Here is an 18,654-nt window from a genome sequence, read left to right as displayed (position 1 = left end):
CCTTGTTTTACTCACAAATATACAGTCAATTCACTTTACAGTATATTCTATGAATATATCAAATGCAAGGATTATTATTATTAAATCATTATTGTTTGTGGCATAGTAATATAACACAATATATGAAATATTAAAAAAAATCTTATTAAACTTTGAGGTTTCTATTTGTACAATTTTTAAGATAGCTTGTCCTTCTTTGACCGGAATAAAAAGGAAAGGAAGAAAACAAAATAAGTTCCCCATATTCCCTATCTAAGGAACCTGTCAAAAGATAATGTCCTGTATTTGTGGCTCTGGGAACATAATTGAGTTTTCCTTGTTTTTCTAGAAACAGATTTATTACAAGTTGAGCTGACCCTTACAAAATCAGGATTACCACCTCCTGGTGTACTGCCCACTTGCATAAATTTATTGTGTTCTTGTTCGGGGTATCAGACTCAAGTTATCTGCTAAATGTTGGATATCAGGAACACTATGTTTCCTGCCTAATTTCCAGTATATCTTTACAGACAGTAATTAGGTTGAACGCCACCTTGTTTGTTTACTGAAAGAAGCCAATGTTCCAACAGCACGGGGTGACAGGGGTGACAGTGCTTGACAGCTAAATCTTAGCCACCGCCTAGTGATGTGGCACCGTAAAGTTCTTTCTTTCTGAAACCACACATAGGTGATACAAAGTTTCAATAATAAGTTTCAAGTCAACGTAAAGAGATACGCTGCCAAATGATACTTGATAAGGATCCTAGGCATAGACCCAGGACAAAGGAAAAAAGTGCATTATCCTGGGTAGACTCTGCCTTTGTTCCCAACACTGGAGTGATATAAAGCAGGAAACTCAATTTATACTTTCAGTATATTCAATAGGATTATTATATACTCTATACATTGCTACCTAATAAGGCTGGGAAAAAAAGGTGTTCTTTTTAAAGAACCATTTATTTAGTTGTCTCAATCAAATCTCATTTGTTCTTGGAAGCCAAAGACAACCCCAGGCTCCTCTTCTCCATCACCAACCGGTTGTTCCACCCACCCTCTCACGCCTCGCCCATTCTCTCCTCCAACGACAACTGCGAGGAGATGCTGGACTTTCGCTAAACCAAAGTTGAGGGGATCCGCTCAGCTGCCTCTGCCCTTCCGACTACTACACCCTCCCTATCTCCCCCTCACACCCTGGCCCCTACACATCCCTCTCTCCACACCTTTGAACCTGAATCTTGTCTCACCATGACTATAACACATGAAAACATGAAACCGACCACCTGCTCCTTCGATCCCATCCCTACCCCTCTCCTTACCTCCCAACTCCACCTCCTTAAGGAGTGCTCCTACTCACAAACATCATAAACCTATCCCTGTCCACTGGCACCATTCCCAACCCTTTAAAAATGTCCGTCATCACTCCTCTCCTTAAAAAACCCTCCCTGGACCCATCCCTGCTCTCAAATTACCACCCCTTCTCAACATCCCTTCCGTTTCAACAACAAGAAGATTGCATTTATGGAGCGCCTTTCACATCGGGAGGACGTCCCAAGGCGCTGTACAGTTGGGTCGGGACCCGAGCAGGGGGGAAATGGTCAGGGTGAGGGGAGGGAAGGGAGGGAGCGAGGAGGGGTAGAGAGTCGAGAGGGGAGCTGAAGGCACGGTCAAAGAGAAAGGTCTTGAGACCGGCCTTGAAGGAGGAAAGGGAGGAGGCGGCGAAGGCACTGGGGATAGAGTTCCAGAGCCGAGGGGCTGAGAGGCTGAAAGCCCGGCCACCGATGGTAGGGCGGTTAGGGCGGGGGATGTGGAGCAGACCGGAGCCAGAGGAACAGAGGGTACGGGCAGGTAAGTAGAGGAATAGTAGGTCAGAGAGGTACGAGGGAGCGAGGCCGTGAATGGCCTTGTAGGTGAGGATGAGGATCTTGAATTCGATCCTCTGGGGGATGGGGAGCCAGTGGAGGCGAGCGAGGGTGGGAGTGATGTGTTCCCGAAGCCTGGTGCGGGACAGTACACGAGCTGCAGAGTTCTGAATGACCTGCAGTGTGGAGGGAGGTGCCGGGAAGGCCGGCGAGGAGAGAGTTCCCATAGTCCAGCCTTGAGGTGATAAAGGCGTGGACCAGTGTTTCAGGAGCGTGAGGGGTGAGAAAGTGCTGTAGTCTGGCGATGTTCCAGAGGTGGAGGAAGGCGGTGCCAGTTGTGGCGCGGATGTGGGGAAGAAAGGACAGCTCAGGGTCGAACAGAACATCGGGGTTCCTGATTGGCTTTGAGAGGTGGAGAGTGCAGCCTTGGATGCTGATGCTGTCAGCGCGATTCCTCTCCAACCCGCAGTACGCCACCTCACCCCCCTCCCTTGCCACCTTCAAGACCCGTCTCAAGACACTCCTTATCAACTGTGCCGTCAGTCACCCTCTTTCCCCCCTGCCCTCCACCCTCCCCCATCCCCAGCTTGTGTACGAAACAGATTGTCCAGCGCCTTGGGACATCCTCCCAACATGAAAGGCGCTATAGAAATGTAATTTTGTTGTTCACCTTCTCCACGTCCTGCAGATAGGAAGGTGCAAGTCCGTATTCCTTCATATCTCTGTTACCTGTTAACCCCATATCAACCGGTCCGCTCCATCCACTCAGAATGCTCTGAGAGAATACCAATGTGGTATCTGGATAGCTGCTGAATGGTTGTTTGTAGGGGGGGGGGGGGGGGGGAGGGGCCAGTCTCTCAAGGAGTAACCATCACATTCAGTAAAATAACGATGGTCAACTCAAGTATATACACTGAACACACTGCACACCACACAGATGCTGCAGATTTGGCAACGTACAGGACTTGCCAATTGATTCTTCTGATCCACCCTTAAGCCTTTTGTTTTTTGATGTTCCTTGGAATCAGTGGCAGACTTCACATGATAAAGTTGTGCATGAACATAGGGACTGGACATGTTGCTGGAATAACTTTCCTGAGTAACGTAATTAGCTTGAAGACACAAATTGTTATCAGGAACTGGCAAAACAGAGATTAGAGTTTAATACAGGTGTTCAGAAGTTGAAAGGGATAGCAGTCATTCAAAGAGATTGTTCAGAAGCAGTTGCAAATGTGACTTATGAGGATTGGCATATAGGGCACAGAAAAAATCATATGATGGGATGAAATAAAGTGCTTTTAAAAGGAACAGCTTGAAAACATTCCCTCTCAGCTATGCTGACTTTGATTTATTATTATGTATGGTATGTGGAGGACAACAAATTAAAGAATGTTTCCAGATGTTTTACCACAGAACATGCATATGGTTAAATCTTGAAGATCAATCGGCAGTAAAAGCTTTATTAAAGCAGAAAAAATCAGGAAACAATGGAACTTTATTTAAATAATCAGGACAGCAGACGAATTTCCTAGTGACGCAACATATTGCACTGAGAATGAAGGGTCGTGGATTAACGTAAAATTTCCCACATGCTGTGATTTCAATTGTGACACTCCAGGATATGCTGATCTGAGGCCAGGTGCTTCCCATTTGAAGAGGGACAAATGGAAAATCTGTGGCTCTGTGACATTCTCCTGACATGAAAGGCGCTACAGAAATCTAATTTTGTTGTTTGTTTGTTCTTGCATAACTTCCAATAGGTAGCAATAGGACAACATGTTTCAAGCTCATCCTATCAACTAGGTAAGGCACAAGATGTTGGGAAATATTTCAAGCAATAAATTATAGGGTACACAAAGAGTAAACTTATTTAAATTCATTAAATAATTTAATACACACACCTGCAAGTTACATTGTCACAGTACATTTTCCTAAATCTGCAACAACACAATTCCTCAGAATTCCTCATCAATAACACACAGATTAACCAATAAAAGGCAGAATTTGGACAATTCATTGGGACATCATTTCCTGCACCTCAGTGAGTTGGAACAGTCCATATTGTACAAAAAATGCCAATTTATCGGATGGAAATCACCCAACACCCAGTCTACTAGTCTGAGGTCCGGGCAGCCCTGTCACTACCCACTTCTGCTTCCTTAACAAATTTTTCATTTTGTTTTGGCCAGTAAACAACCCGAGCCACAGTATTATTCAATACTAGCTTCGCTTGCAAAGAAAAGGAACCAATATGGAATGTAGATTAATACACAGACAGACAGACATTTCATTTTTATCTATACTGCTGTGGGGGAACTTCTGTGGGAGGATTCCTTTTGGGACGGCTCAGTGGGACGACTCAGCGTTTTAAAAATTTAATTTTGTTGTTGTTGCCGCGGCTCAGCTTCCCGTGTTCATTTTGTTCCCGCTGCTTGGCTACATAAGTGCTCTGTGACGCATGATGCCACACCGCCATGTTCAGCCGGCGTGGACACCTGTTGTAACTGCAGCGCGTGCGTACATATGTAGGTGCTCTGTGACCCACGACACCACAGCACCACTTTGACCAGGTTTAACTGCAGCAAAAAAATGCAAAACTGAAATACATTTTAGGTCATAACTCATGAAAGATAGCAGTTACCTGAAAACAAATATGCCCATGTCACTCCCAGGCGCAAGCCCGTTCTGATGAGGTATACCTCATGACTCTAGGTAAACTGGTTATTGAGATCCTTCTTGAAGCACAAACAGACAGACAGACATTGTTGTTTTATTAGTATAGAAGATAGATTTAGTTTGCTACTTTTAAAAAGATGATTTCCTCATTATTTCACGAATTAAAAACATGTGTGCTTGATTAGCAGTTTTTATTTGCTTTCATATAGCATCCATTCCTAATAAAAAATGCATCGTTCTCATTATGTCAACTGTTGCATTGAACAAAATGCACCTGATCAAAGAACACAAGGAAAAGGATAATGAAGATGAACTGAACCTCATAACTTTTTAAAGCTTCATGTTTTCACAGATGAACATAAAAAGTAATTAAACTTTATGTACTGTTAGTCATGCGCCAACACTATGGTTAATATCGATGATGGTAATCCTTAAGGATTTGGTAAACATTTATTTTACAATCTCAAAAACTTGTAATCAGGAAACAAACATTTATTAGATTTAGCAAACAAAGTATTTCAGTAATTAATTTTATAAACTTGGTTCCCAGTGATGCTATTAAATGTTTACTGTAGGCAATCAAAAATATGAGACATTTTTAAAGAATCTGATGTTCATTTCATCTTAGTTTTAAACTTGTAATTTTGTTACTCAGCTTTTTGTTTCTTTCGGGCATGAAACTGCTCTGTTTTTGCTCTCACTGATTTTATAAGCATCGAAAGTGCAGGGTCTACAGATTTCTTCACAGCTGGCATGTCCGGACTCACAAATTCACACTCCTTTGTTGTGATAAATGCTGCCTGCTTTTGTTGCTCTTGTCTTCGCCTGGATTTTTCCTCTAGAATAGATTTTGTGGCAGTAGTTTTCTTAAATGCAGGATCTGAAGGATCCAGGTTGAACAGGTGCGAAGTGTACATGGCTTGAAACCGGGAATCACCAACATCCACCTGCAGAAAATATAGTTTTGTCAGCATAAATCTTAAAATCTACTTTACAGCTTTTTGTGTGTCTGTCAACATGTTCATATATTACTTAATATTAAATTACCAAAGTTGGTCACCACAATCCTCATGAAAAGAAACGTATGCTTTACAAATTCAATTTTCCTATTTGTGTTTTGTGTCTTACTTTCCTATTTATTTCCCACAAACGGGAAAACATTTAAAGTGAAGTCCCTATTAAAACAACATTTTTTTTTCTTTATGTAAATATTAAGCTCAGAAGAAAAACTTCTATGGTGCTATACGTTCAGTGACAAATTAAAATCAATTGTGTCTTTCTAAAGACACTTAAAAAGTATTTAAATTTCCAAAATGATTTCAGTTTGTTGGTGTTCACTACTACTTTTCATACAAAGTTTTCAGACACTGTTATTTTGACAAGTTCACGGAAATTTACTTGTTAAATAAACATATCATAGTTTACAAAACAAAACATGTTTTTTTCACAAAATGCAAGCTCTGAAGCGCATTTAACTAACCCAACATAAAACCACTTATGATTCCTGCCATATAAAGCAAGTGAGAACAGCACTTAGTGCCAACAGAAAGTAAACACACTTGACAACATCTTACTTAGGGTACCTAGCAACAAAGAGATAACGAAATCCTTAAAACACATGAAAAGGTATTATTAAAACCAATGTACGTGCCAACAGTCCACCTAAGGTCACTTTGGCAATTTTGTGGTAGAAATTGAATCTGTGATGATTTCAGGTTTCTTTGTACTTTAAAATACAATTGTAAACTGAAGCGACTGTTTTTAGTTCTAATTCGGAAGCATATGAATTGCACAAACTTAACTGGATTGTGTGTACAACTATGCTATTCAAATCAACAAGTAATTTATACGTTTATTATGGAGCGCTTGACTTAAAACTTTAATTCACATTCATCCTTTATAAGCCTATTAATCAAAATTAAGACCAATGTCAATTTGGAATCTCCTGGCACTGCAAAAAAAAGTGCTTTTATATTAGGCACTGGCTGTACAAAGCACGGCATGCAAATGATGCGGTCGACATTTGATGTTGTTCTCAGTACAACTGATGCTTTTCATTTAAAAATCACCAACTTTGTTTTTTGTGTGTTATATTAAGGGATCCCCTCCCCGATCTGACCACTACTTAAATCACTGCAGTCAACATGTGGGGCTGCATCTGAATTTCAGACATCTTTGCTACTACCTTTTTTCTCCAGTTGCACTAGCAGTATTTAGGAAGAATTAGAGTTGTGTAAATTGACATTAGTTTCAAATCTCTCCAAACTGTTAATTTGCATTATTATACAATGCTCTTTAATTTGGATAAACTTTTAACTTGATGACACTGAATGAATAAACAGCCTGTTCAAACGGTTATAAAATAGCAAACAGATGTGTATCAAGCTATGACCTGATTAAAAGCACAACTTTATGTCAATCCAGAAAACCACCATAAACATATGACTCATTTACACTAATGGCACTATATTGAATGATGTATGTTGTGGAGCATTGCAAAGTATAGCTCTGAATCATTCTCCTCAAATAAAATGTATACAAAACAGAGTTCTCTTAACTGTACATTCAAATAGTAATCAAATTTTAATACTGAACAAGAATGTTTTAAATTGAGGCATTTTGGACCTGCTAATGTCAGCTGGCACAAAAACCTCACTTCATTTGGACTCCTAAAACTGCAGTTATACTGATGCAAACTCTCTTGAAAATGTTTTCATGTTCAAAGATCTTCAACAGCAACAAAATTATTATCTTTCATAGAAATTAGAAAATCCAAAGGAGTCCAATTTCATGAGATGAGTTTGAGATGTTTAGACAAATAGGCTTTAACAAATTTTCTATTTTGGAGTAGATGACCAAACTATAAAATGATAGCTGAACTTCCTTGTTGATACTAATGTACAGAATTCCAGTTGTTAGCAATATCCAGAAGTACATCTTTGCACTTTACTATAAATCCAATCTCAGTAGGACCATATGTCACTTCCAATGTATTATTAGAATATCAGGGCCTTGGGACGTCCTCACGACGTGAAAGATGCTATACAAATGTAATTTTGATTGTATTATGTGGCATTTTACTTTATGAAACGTGCACAAATAAAGTCCTTCCATTGAATATAATCAATCACAATTGATGGTAAACTGATTTTGTACAAACCAATTGTTAAAAAAATTCCAGCAATACAATTTACGCTTTAATAGCACCTTTCACATCAGTAACACGCTAATTATCAAAGCCGTTGACAATTCTGACTGGCACTAGAGCTCATGGTGGGAGCCGAAGGAGTAAGAGTGTGGCAATATAACTTCTCTTTAGTTCCACTTTAAGTCGTTTTGCCAAATTAATATTTGAAGTGTAAATCTTGGTTGCAAAGCATTCACCAGAATGGATGTGGTGTGCAATAATTTAGGAATTACCTGGAACTTGTCCTCTTCTAGATATCCCTGCTTCTTCATTATTTTCTTCTTTTTCATCTTGCCAAGGTTCTGATGCTCCACTATTTTGTCATAATTAAAATGTTTTCGTTCTTCCTCGTCTTCATCCATCATCAGTAAAGACATTTCAGCCTAATAATAAAATAAAGTTTTATGTTGTCAGTTTAATCGCATTTAATAATTCAGCCTTGTGCAAATCTGCTTACAAAGAAAACAAATACTAATGTTCTCCATACATTGCAACGTATGTTACTGGAGTTTATGTCATATCATTTGCATCAATTTGAATAACACTTGAATAAATAAATTTTTCAGCACAGGAGATCTCTATTTGGCCTAAGCCGGCTCTCCCAAAGAACTTTCTGATTAGTCCCACAGCTCTGCCTTTTTCCCTATACCTTTTTACATTTTTCCTGTTCAAATATTTGTATAATTCCCTTTTAAAAGATATCACGTTGCTTCAACCACTGTTGTTGCCATGTTCTACAAACCCTGGGTATAATTTTTTTTGCTTCTCCCTTCCTTAGTATTTTTGGCTAAAGNAAAAAAACTACACTCTCTAGTTCAGTGCTGACCAACCTGTGGCTCGCAGGGCAGGTGCCCAAACATTCGCATGAGTCTAGGTAAGTCCGTGTTCGATTCGTAGTGTGTTTTCATTTTTTTCTTGATTAAGAAATATTCAATCAAGAAAATTTATTTGTTGGCTGACCATACAGGTTGGCCACCACTGCTGTATTTAGCAACTGAGAAACCGGTGAAAATGTTTCTTTAATAATAATAATCCTTGCATTTGATATAGCGCTTTTCATGTCTTTTAGACGTCTCAAAGCGCTTCACAGAATATACCATAAAGTGAATTGACTATATTTGCGGGTGAAATGCGGCAGCCAATCGCGCACAGCAGTGTTCCACAAACAGTCGTGGATTGAAAATGACCAATTTATTATTGTTTTGTTTTGGAGGGATTAGGCACGTGGATTAAGGAAATTTGCCCAAGGTTTCGGCCTGCTTGGAATTGAACTCAGGTGTCTCACTTGCAAGGCGAGTGCTCTAACCACTGAGCTACAGGACTCCTTATTTACTAAACAAAATCCCTCATAATTTTGAACACCTCTTTTTGGTCTCCTCTCAACCTTCTCTATTTTAGTAAAAACGGCCGAAGTGTTGAAGTGGCTGAGTCAGGCAATGTCGTGGAGGTGGGGGAAGGCACAGAGGGTCATGGCACAGATGTGGGGGAGAAAGGAGTTAAGGGTCAAACAAGATGTCTAGGCTCCTGACTGGCTATGTAAGATGGAATGTGCATCCATGGATGCTGATGCTGCCAAAGCCTGAGGTGCGGAGGCGCTGGCGCGAGCCAATCGGAGAGCCTCGGTCTTGCTGACGTTTAACTGCAGAAAGTAGGCTCTCATCCAGGATTTGATGTCTGTCAGGATATCAGTGCTCCTGGGGTTGAGGGTGAAGGAAGAGAGATAGAGTTGGGTGTCATCCGTTTACATGTGGAAGTTGACCCCATGTCTAGGGATGATGTCACCAAGACGGACCATATACAGGTTGAAGAGGAGAGGACCAAGGACAGATCCCTTAGGAACACCTCACAAGATGGTGTGGGGGCTGGAGGAGGTTGTACGTGGAGACAAAGTGGAGCTGGTGTGAGAGATAGGATCTGAACCATTCAAGGACAGAACCTTGAAGGTTGAGGTGAGAGGAGGGGCAGTGAGGAGGACAAGGAGACAGAAGGAACCCTGGTCACAGATGGGCAGAATATCATTTGTCACCTTGGTCGGGCTGTTTCCATGCTGTGGGGAGCACAGAAACCCGATTGGAGGGGTTTGTAAAGGGAGTGGCATGACAGGAAGGAGTGAAGCTGGGAAGCAACAACTCTTTCAAGGACTTGGATGGAGTGGTAGTTTGTGAGCAGGGATGGGTCCAAAGAAGTTTTTTTTTTAAAAGGACAGGGGTGATGACAGCTGTTTTTAGGGGGGGTGGGAATGGTGCAAGTTGACAGGGAGAGGTTGACAAGGTCTGAGAGTAAAGGAGCGAGGAGGGGGAGCTAGGAGGTAAGGAGAGTGGTAGGGATGGGTTCGAGGGAGCAGGTGATGGGCTTCATGCTTGTTATAATGGTGGTGAAAGAGGAGGGGGAGACAGGCTCAAAGGTGTGGAGGGAGGGATGGAGAGGGGCCAGAGTATGAGGGAGAGATGGAGAGGGGAGGCAGTTGGGGAGGGGCGAGGCAGTTGGGAGGGTGGAGGATTCTGAACGGATCCCCTCGATTTTGGTCTCAAGGAAATCCAGCATCTCCTCGCAGTTGAAGGAGAAGATGGGCAAGGTGTGAGAGGGTGGAAGGAAGAGCGGGTTGGTAGTGGATAAGATTGAACCTGGGTTTGTCCTTGGCCTCCAAAATTATCTTGGTATAGAAGGACGATTTAGCGGAGGCGAGGGCAGAGTCCATCCAGATCCTCTGGTGGATAATTAAATCAGATTCGAGCCAGGTGCGATGGGTGAGTGAGCGGATGTGGCTGGTGTACCAGGGTGAGTTGCATGAGAAGTAGGTGGTTTGGGAGGTGAGGGGGGGCAAGGGCAACAAGAATGGTGGAGAGGGAGTTGTGGAGGAGAGTGACCGAGGGGGATAAGTCGGTGCGGGGGGTAGGCTAGAGGGGGAAGAGTTCAGACCTTCCAGGGCAGCGGAGAGGGAGTGTCGGGTGATCTTTTTCCAGGGGCGGTAGGAGATGGGAGGTGGGTTGGGTGGCGGTGGGGAGAGGGATTCGAGAATTAAGGGAAATGAAATGGTGATCTGAGATGAAAAGTAAGGGGAAAGAGTAGGATTGAAAGGGAAAAATATGTGACTGGGATTTAAAGTAATTAGCTCCACTGGTTGAGGGTTTGTACTGTAATATCTAGGATTCTATTATTTGTCAAACCCTGCTAATGTGGTGATTTGTCCAAACCAATATTAAAATGGCTGTTTAAAATATGAAGCAATTTTGAATATCATCATCACAACAATTTTAAGAATAATAAAAATCTAATAGCCCCAACAAGGCTGTCTCTTAACCCACTTTTCCACCATATCCCTCCATCTTTGTCTCTCCAGGCACACATCCTAGTGTATCAAACCATTTTGTGCTTTAATAGCCTTGCCTGGTAACTTATTGCCTACATATGCCTGTTATCCTTTGTATGAAACATTTGCCAACATTTACTCCTAATTTTAAGTCCCACATTTCTGAACCTTTCATCAGGTTGATCAATTTAACTGAATTAGTCGATCTTCATAATCTTGGCAACTTCACTAAGGCCACCTCAAAGTCTCTGTGCAAAAGACGGCAGACCCAAATTCCTTATTTTAAGATTCATAATATCCGGAATCATCCTGGTGACTTGTCTCTCTACCCTCTCAAGGGCAATATTATCCTTTCTTCAATTAGATGACCAGACATAGACTCCAGATGGGGTAATTGCTACCAGTTCCTTCCTTAGCAGATGCAAAGGAGTCATAAGAAAAAAAGAACACACATAGGCAAGACATGTGCAAGGAAAGCATAGAAATCAGCAAAGAAATGAAAAATCAAAGCAAAATTCTATACAACTTATTTTTCTAATACTCTATGCATTTTTTTCTGTGTATTTTCTTGTATACGTTTTGCCCACAAAATATACAGTCAATTCACTTTACAGCATATTCTGTGAATGCTTTGAGATGTCTCAACGACATAAGGCGCTGTATCAAATGGAAAAAAACACCTTTTTTAAAGACAATTTGTACTCATAAAAAATCTTCAAGGTGTTGACTGAAATCCAAGTAACAAGTCTTGATTCTATGTTAGTATACATGCACAGAAGAGGTATTAGCATCGAGAAAACTCCTGATAACTCGACTCTCGTTGAACTTGTCACTACAGTCCCACTTAAATCATCATTCTGCCAATATCTCGGCTGTATCTATTTATGCAATTTTTTTATTGAACATTAGGAGGATTTCAAACCTTCTGTTTTTCTAAATCAGCTTCTTCCTTAGGTGCCAGTTTCTCTTCTGTCAACTTCTTGTTGTTTTTGTTTGATTTCTTTTGCTGCAACCCTATCAATCAGAAGCAAAAATATGCAACGTCAAATTAGAAAAACACAATTTTTCTATTAAAATGAAGTTTCATTTACAATTAGAAGTTATCATATACATATTTAAAAAAATAAGAAACGTCTAATCTGGGCAGATGTTCAATACACATGAAATAACATTGTGTTTTTTTTTCTGGAAATGCACTGAATAAATATCTAATAGTGTCATTGTCATCAATACAATCTGAAGCTCAAAAATGGCATTAACCCTTTAATTCCCCTTTTATTAATGTGAACATATTTGCACACCAAATTAATTCTTCTTATCAGCTCAGAATGAAAACCCAGCAGGAGAAATTCAAATGTAAAAGCTGGGGATACTTTGAGTGACACTCAAGTGTCAGTATTGCCCCTTGAGTGTTTGTAACAGTGCATCAGGAGGCCTATTGGAAAGCCAGGGTAAGCAATAACGACTCATCATTGAACAGTATTCTTACTTGCAAGAGTTTTAAAGACAAATTCACCAAGATCAACATTTTAAATAAAAATAATTAAGATTCTTGGCTTTAAATATTCTTTTTTTTTCTTTGTTCAGTTTGGGATACATTTGTTTAAAAAGTGAGTGCAATCCGTTAATAGGCCAAAATATGAAGATGTTAGAACTGTTTATAGATAGTAATTTGTCTATAGTTTACCATGTTGTCAAAAGCAGGCCCAATATAAACACAGCACAATAGCTGGATATTTTGTAAAAAAAATACATTAGCAGATTTAATTTATAACTGCATGCAGATCTATCACATGATCTACAGATTGAAGTGAGGTGCAAACCTTCACTATTCTGATTTTGTGCTGACTTTTTAAGATACATACAGGATGTTGAGCTGCTGGTGCAGAAACTCCTGTGTTCTAGTCATAAACGTCAGCGTTAACAACCATAATGCTGTTAACGTACAATCTTTCAGAAATCTGACAGCTCAGTTGCATCTCTCTGATGTTACAGAAGTTGGAATGGGTAATCCTAATCTATGTTCACAGGTCTGTATAGTTTTGAACTGGACTGAGCCCAGATTCAAGAGAGTTTTCCACTGCAGCCTGCCAAATATGATTAAAATATTCCAACCCTGGAATATTTTCATAAAACACTGAAATTGTCAATAGTAAAGCGGAACTATTTGAAGGATTCTCAATTGTATCAGTTGTTCCAGTCACCTCAATGACTTGTTTGCTACAGCGCTCTTTTTATGACGTGTGATTATTAGTTCATCTTTGATTGGCTGAGGCAATCAATGATAGAACTAAAGCAAACTCATCCCTCCCCAACGACATCGCCACAATGCTTGGGCTCAAAGCAGCCATTGGATCGCCAGCATGTAGGTCACTAGTCTAACTCAAAAAACCTCAGTAAAGCTAATATCCTGAGAACTGGCATTCGAATATTCGCTTATCAATCGAATACCCAGTTATCACTGTTGGGTCCAAAGCCACAAGTCAGCTTTGGACTCAACCATGATCACAGCATCAGAGATATTCATAGTCTTGTTAAGAACTGCCTCTACTGCATTTACCAATAATGTGATGATCACACGTTGCAATTTTCACCATATTGTTTCTAACTCAATGTAACTATAAGAAAACAAACAACATTAACACTTACATTTTTGTTTCCATTGCCAATTCAAATTGAGTCTGTTCAAAATACATGTGAAATATAATCTTCTCACTTACCGGATTGTCTCAGTTCTTCTGTAAAGAAAGAATCATTCAAATCCACATCTGATGGAATTTCATCATCACTTATTCCTTCCGCATCTTTAGCCTATGCAACAAACAGNAAAAAAGTGAACACCAAACACTAAATTATAATGCATCTCTGTGGCCTGTTTGCATCTAATGGTGCATGACGGATTTTAACCTCAGCTCTTCATGGAAGGATAAGAGTTGAGCATTGCTACTGATGAGTATACCTAACTCTTCCTAACTAGTGTACCCAGAGGGGGGGGAGGGGGAGGAAGGAAGGAAGGAAGCTAAAAGGTATGATCATTCATTGCTTCATTCATTCGCCCACAAAATACACAGTTAATCCACTTTACAGTATATCCTGCGAGTTCAAGACGTCTCAATGACAATGTGATAAGTCACTACATCAAATGCAAGGATTATTATTTATTATTGTTTCCATTTCTCATTTTTGATTCATTTCCATGTCAAAAACAATGCTTGCATTACACATATAGTTCGGTTAATCTTCAGTGTTCCGTCTGTTCGTTTATTATACAGCTGATCTGTCAAGTCAATTTTAACTTCATGTAAAATATGTTGCTCCCATCTTTCAGTTAAACAATTGTAGTGAAAACAGGGAAGAATGATAGTAATTTTTAATTTGAAAACAATTTAAAAAGGTTTAGTGGGACAGATTTTAAAAAATGAATAAAAATAGCATGTGGAAGCAGAAAGGAAACATTTTGCAGGACAAGCACAAGTATTTAAAAATAATAAAGTAATTCTTGCATTTGATATTATCAAATGCAAGGATTATTTAAAATAATAGCTTAAATTATTATTTAACTTATTTTAAATTTGTAACTTGACCAAATGTTTTATGTTTTGGTAGGTTATGCAACATTGACATTTGGGTAAAATTACTGCGTTTGCTGTTTTTCATAGTAAATGAGTTGGTAATAGAGAAAATTGGTTGGTCTGCAGAAACAGGAACAAATGCATTACTGGCTTAGAAGGTTAAGAAGAGCTAAATTGGAAGAATTCCTGCTCTTCAGTCTCTCCCCTCCAAGTCCTGCTGATGATTCATAATGCTTACAAAATATTTTTTTTAAAAAGTATCTTCAATGTTGCATAACCTACCAAAACATATAACATTTGGTCAAGTTACAAATTGCTGCTTTTTTTTCCAGGCAGAATCTCTATACACTTGTGCAGAAGAATGGAAAGGCACTTGTAGAATAAAATTTTGCATTTATATAGCCCTTTTCACACAGGAGGATGTCTTGGAGCGCAAACAACTGAGGATAATGGCGATAAAAAGTCTCAGCATGGTACCATTTTAAAAAGCCTCCAATTTCCTTTTATAAAACTGTGTATTTCAACAAAATTAATCACCCTGAGCTGAAATATAAAAATTATTTGTTGTTAAAAATACTTCCTCCCAGATTCAGCATAAAGAAAAATTGCCAAAGTGACTTACGCTGTTAACAATATCCTTGTTTATCCATATATCCTTGTTTATCAATATCCGTGACTATTTGTATACCAGACAGGTAACGATCATGCAATCATACTCATATGGATTAAATCTGCAAGTTAGACTTTTACAAAACTTAATTTAAGCTGCCAGGAAGATGAAAACTTCAATATATGCAACCAAAACATATCAACCGTCACAAGACAACTAGAAACAAGTAACAAGAGTTCACACTCTTTAGCTCTAGCCACAATCAGTCAAAAAATTGCACTGTGCAAGTCAAGCTTGCCTGTACACAGTATTATAATTTTAAAAATGGATAACTCTGCTTTCGCTAAATTTTTATTGTTCTGAAATGGAGTTGAACTTTGGGGAGAGAAAGGGGAAAAGACAAGAAAGTCCTTTTTTTAATTAAAAAACTGTAAGCTTTAGAATTACAGTTTTCTGATAAGTCTAAAATACAAAAATCTAAATATGGACACCAGCTGAACTCAAAAGAACTGTACTCATGATAATGCCAAGAATTTTAATTACATAAACCGTTTTGACCCCTAGTTATGGGCAATTTGATGCAGTGATCACATTTTCAACGATTTCCCATTCTCTTTCCACCTTTAAATGAAAAGTTTCCGCTTTAAAACAATCAAGCTAGAAAAGCAAGAAAAATAAATATAAAGTCTATATAAACACTTGATCATCTTAGAAATCAGGCTCATCGTCATATGTAAGGTAAAACTCCTGGACCACACACATAATAGCTCAGTGGTTAGAGCACTCGCCTTACAAGTGAGAGACCTGGGTCCAATTCCCGGCAAGGTGAAATATAGGACAAGTTTCCTTACTCCACACACCTCTGTTTACCTAGCAGTAAGTAGGAACCTGGTTGTCAGTCGATTGGCGGAATGCTTTTTCAGGGGTAATAATTCCTTCAAATAAATAAATAAATAAATAGGTCATTTCAATCCACAATTGTTTGTGGGACACTGCTGTGCGCAATTGGCTGCCGCATTTCGCTCAGTGTCAAAGACATGATAAGAACCTGTATTAAATGCAAGGATTATTATTATTATGTTTGTGGATCATTCTGACTGGGCAAATTCATAAGGGAAATAAAGACCCTATTCTGAAGGTCCATTTTTGTGCAAATCAAGCATAAATGTGTGATAAACTAGGTGACATTGGGTCGTTTTAAAATTATGCTCACATGCCAACCTGTATAATCAAGAGAAAAATGAGTACAAGTTATTGTAAATTTAGAATACTCTACTTTCAAAATTAAACATTATTATTCATATTAACAGCAGTGATTAATTTGGTTCCTTTCCTGTACCACTACTCATAAAACACTAATGACTGCCGCGTTTCATCCACAAAATACACTTTTCAGTAATTCCTGTGAAGTGCTTTGAGACGTCTCAAACAACACGATTACATTTGTATTGATGTGATAAGGCACTATATCAAATGTGAAGATGATTATTACTAAGCAATAAAATCGTTTGAATCATTCATGATTCTTATTAGACTCCTTGAACCATTAAAAATTACATTTTCTTAGAAGCTTTTATGTCTTTTATTCTATATTATGCACGAAAATGTTCAAAAATCAAATGTACATTGTATAAAGTTTTGTAAATTTACTAAAGACTAGGCAAAATATAAATATCTGAACCACCACCAAAGTTTAAATTGTGAACCTCCCAGATTATTTCCTCTTTAGGTTTGATATTGACAAGATGAAAGAAATTTCTTGTATAAATTAACTGTTTGGCCTTATTAAAACCAAAAATTAGATTAGTACCCATGGAACCAATTTGACAGTTCCAAGGGCAGGAATTTACACAAGTATTTCTATTCTCATTTTACACCTTCAAATGAAAATCTAATGTACTCTTGCCTTTTTTATGGGGCTAAGACGGGTAATTGAAGTTGAGGTACAGATCAGCCATGATCTAATGGAATGGCGGAACAGGCTGAAGAGGCTGAATGGCCTACTCCTGTTCCTATAAATCTTTTAGAATTTGATTAACATTTTTATTGAAGGGCTGCTTATCTATTCATTCCCCCTCTGGTAAACCAGATGAGTAGGTTTTCAATTTTCTAAATTTGTACATCTGCAAACTCTTAAAAGAGAATTACGAAGCACAATGGGAGAAATGTACAGAACCAAAGTGACTTAATTTGTACATCAACAAGACCGAGGCTCTCCTGATTGGCTCCCGTCAGCGCCTCCTCACCTCAGGCGCTGACAGCATCACCATCCATGGTTGCAAACTCCACCTCACTGAGCCGGTCCGGAACCTTGGGGTTTGACCCTCAACTATCCTTTCTACCCCACATCTGTGCCATGACCCGCTCTGCCGTCCCACACCTCCGCAACATTGCCCGGCTCCGACACTGTCTCACACCGCAGGCCGCCGAGACCCTCATACGTGCTTTTATTACATCAAGGCTTAATTATGCAAACTCATTGCTTGTCGGCCTCCCCAACTTCTCCCTCCACAGGCTGCAGATCATCCAGAACCCTGCAGCCTGTATCCTCTCCCACACCAGGCTCTGTGACCCGATCACACCCATCCTCGTCCGACTCCACTGGCTTCCCATCCCACAGAGGATACAGTTCAGTATCCTGGTCCTCACCTTCAAAGCCCTCCATGGTCTTGCTCACCCCCTACCTCTGCGACCTCCTAACCTGCTTTATGTCCCCTGCCTCGCTCGCCCCACTATTGTTGGGCGGATCTTCAGCCACTCTGTCTCCACCCTCTGGAACTCCATCCCGCAGTCCCTCCACCTCGCCCCCTCCCTTCAAGACCCACCTCAAGACCCTCCTCTTCGACTGTATTTTCGACCTCCATGCTTTCCCCCACCGCCCTCCACCTTCCCCGACCCCCAGCTTGGGTCCGAAACTCTGTCTGTCCAGTGCCTTGGGACGTCCTCCCGATGTGAAAGGTGCTATACAAATGTAATTTTGTTGTTGTTGTTTGTAGCCTACTTTTAATAAACAAATATTATAATCTGACTAGTTTTAATTTTTGCACTGAAAAGTTTCCATAATTCTCAATAGGTTAATCGTGGACATGGAAAATTAGAATAATTTAACCAATTAACAGAGCTTCCCCAAAGAATAAATACAGTATGTTCATACCCATGAATTAGCAATGAATGGTGGGTACTAATCTAATATTTGGTTTTAAAAAATCGAAACAGTTAAATTATACAAGAGTATTTCTACGCTTAAAGTTCAATGATGAAAGCTAGTTTTCATCTTTCTGGGTGGATCAACAAGATGTTTATTTTGCTTTAATCATTCAAGGTTCTTAATGATGTTTACCCTGGCAGTTACATGAAGATTACAAATATGTAGAATGCCTTTACTAAACTACAGCCCTGACTACCACTCAAAATATAGATTAAAAGGGATTATTTAAGCATGGCATGTGGTTTCTAAGTAA

General features: G+C 39.5%; 1 protein-coding gene across 2 annotated transcripts in view; it reads right to left on the bottom strand.

Moving 5' to 3' along the window:
- Nucleotides 1-3,704: 3,704 nt before the first annotated feature.
- Nucleotides 3,705-18,654, bottom strand: part of esf1 (ESF1, nucleolar pre-rRNA processing protein, homolog (S. cerevisiae)) — a 36,266-nt gene continuing 21,316 nt past the window's right edge. For both annotated transcript variants that reach the window (XM_042332852.1, XM_007892298.2), the window contains exons 11-14: nucleotides 13,732-13,822; nucleotides 11,934-12,025; nucleotides 7,935-8,084; nucleotides 3,705-5,461 (exon numbers count right to left, since the gene is read on the bottom strand). In XM_042332852.1, coding sequence (XP_042188786.1) covers nucleotides 5,162-5,461; nucleotides 7,935-8,084; nucleotides 11,934-12,025; nucleotides 13,732-13,822 — 633 coding nt within the window. In that variant the 3' untranslated portion in view covers nucleotides 3,705-5,161. The remainder of the gene's footprint in view (nucleotides 5,462-7,934; nucleotides 8,085-11,933; nucleotides 12,026-13,731; nucleotides 13,823-18,654) is intronic.

This window comes from Callorhinchus milii, unplaced genomic scaffold (genome assembly GCF_018977255.1).
Source record: "Callorhinchus milii isolate IMCB2004 unplaced genomic scaffold, IMCB_Cmil_1.0 Scaffold3, whole genome shotgun sequence".
NCBI lineage: Eukaryota > Metazoa > Chordata > Chondrichthyes > Chimaeriformes > Callorhinchidae > Callorhinchus > Callorhinchus milii.
The sequence above is the reverse complement of the archived record's forward strand: the minus strand, read 5'-3'. Positions and strand labels throughout refer to the sequence as shown.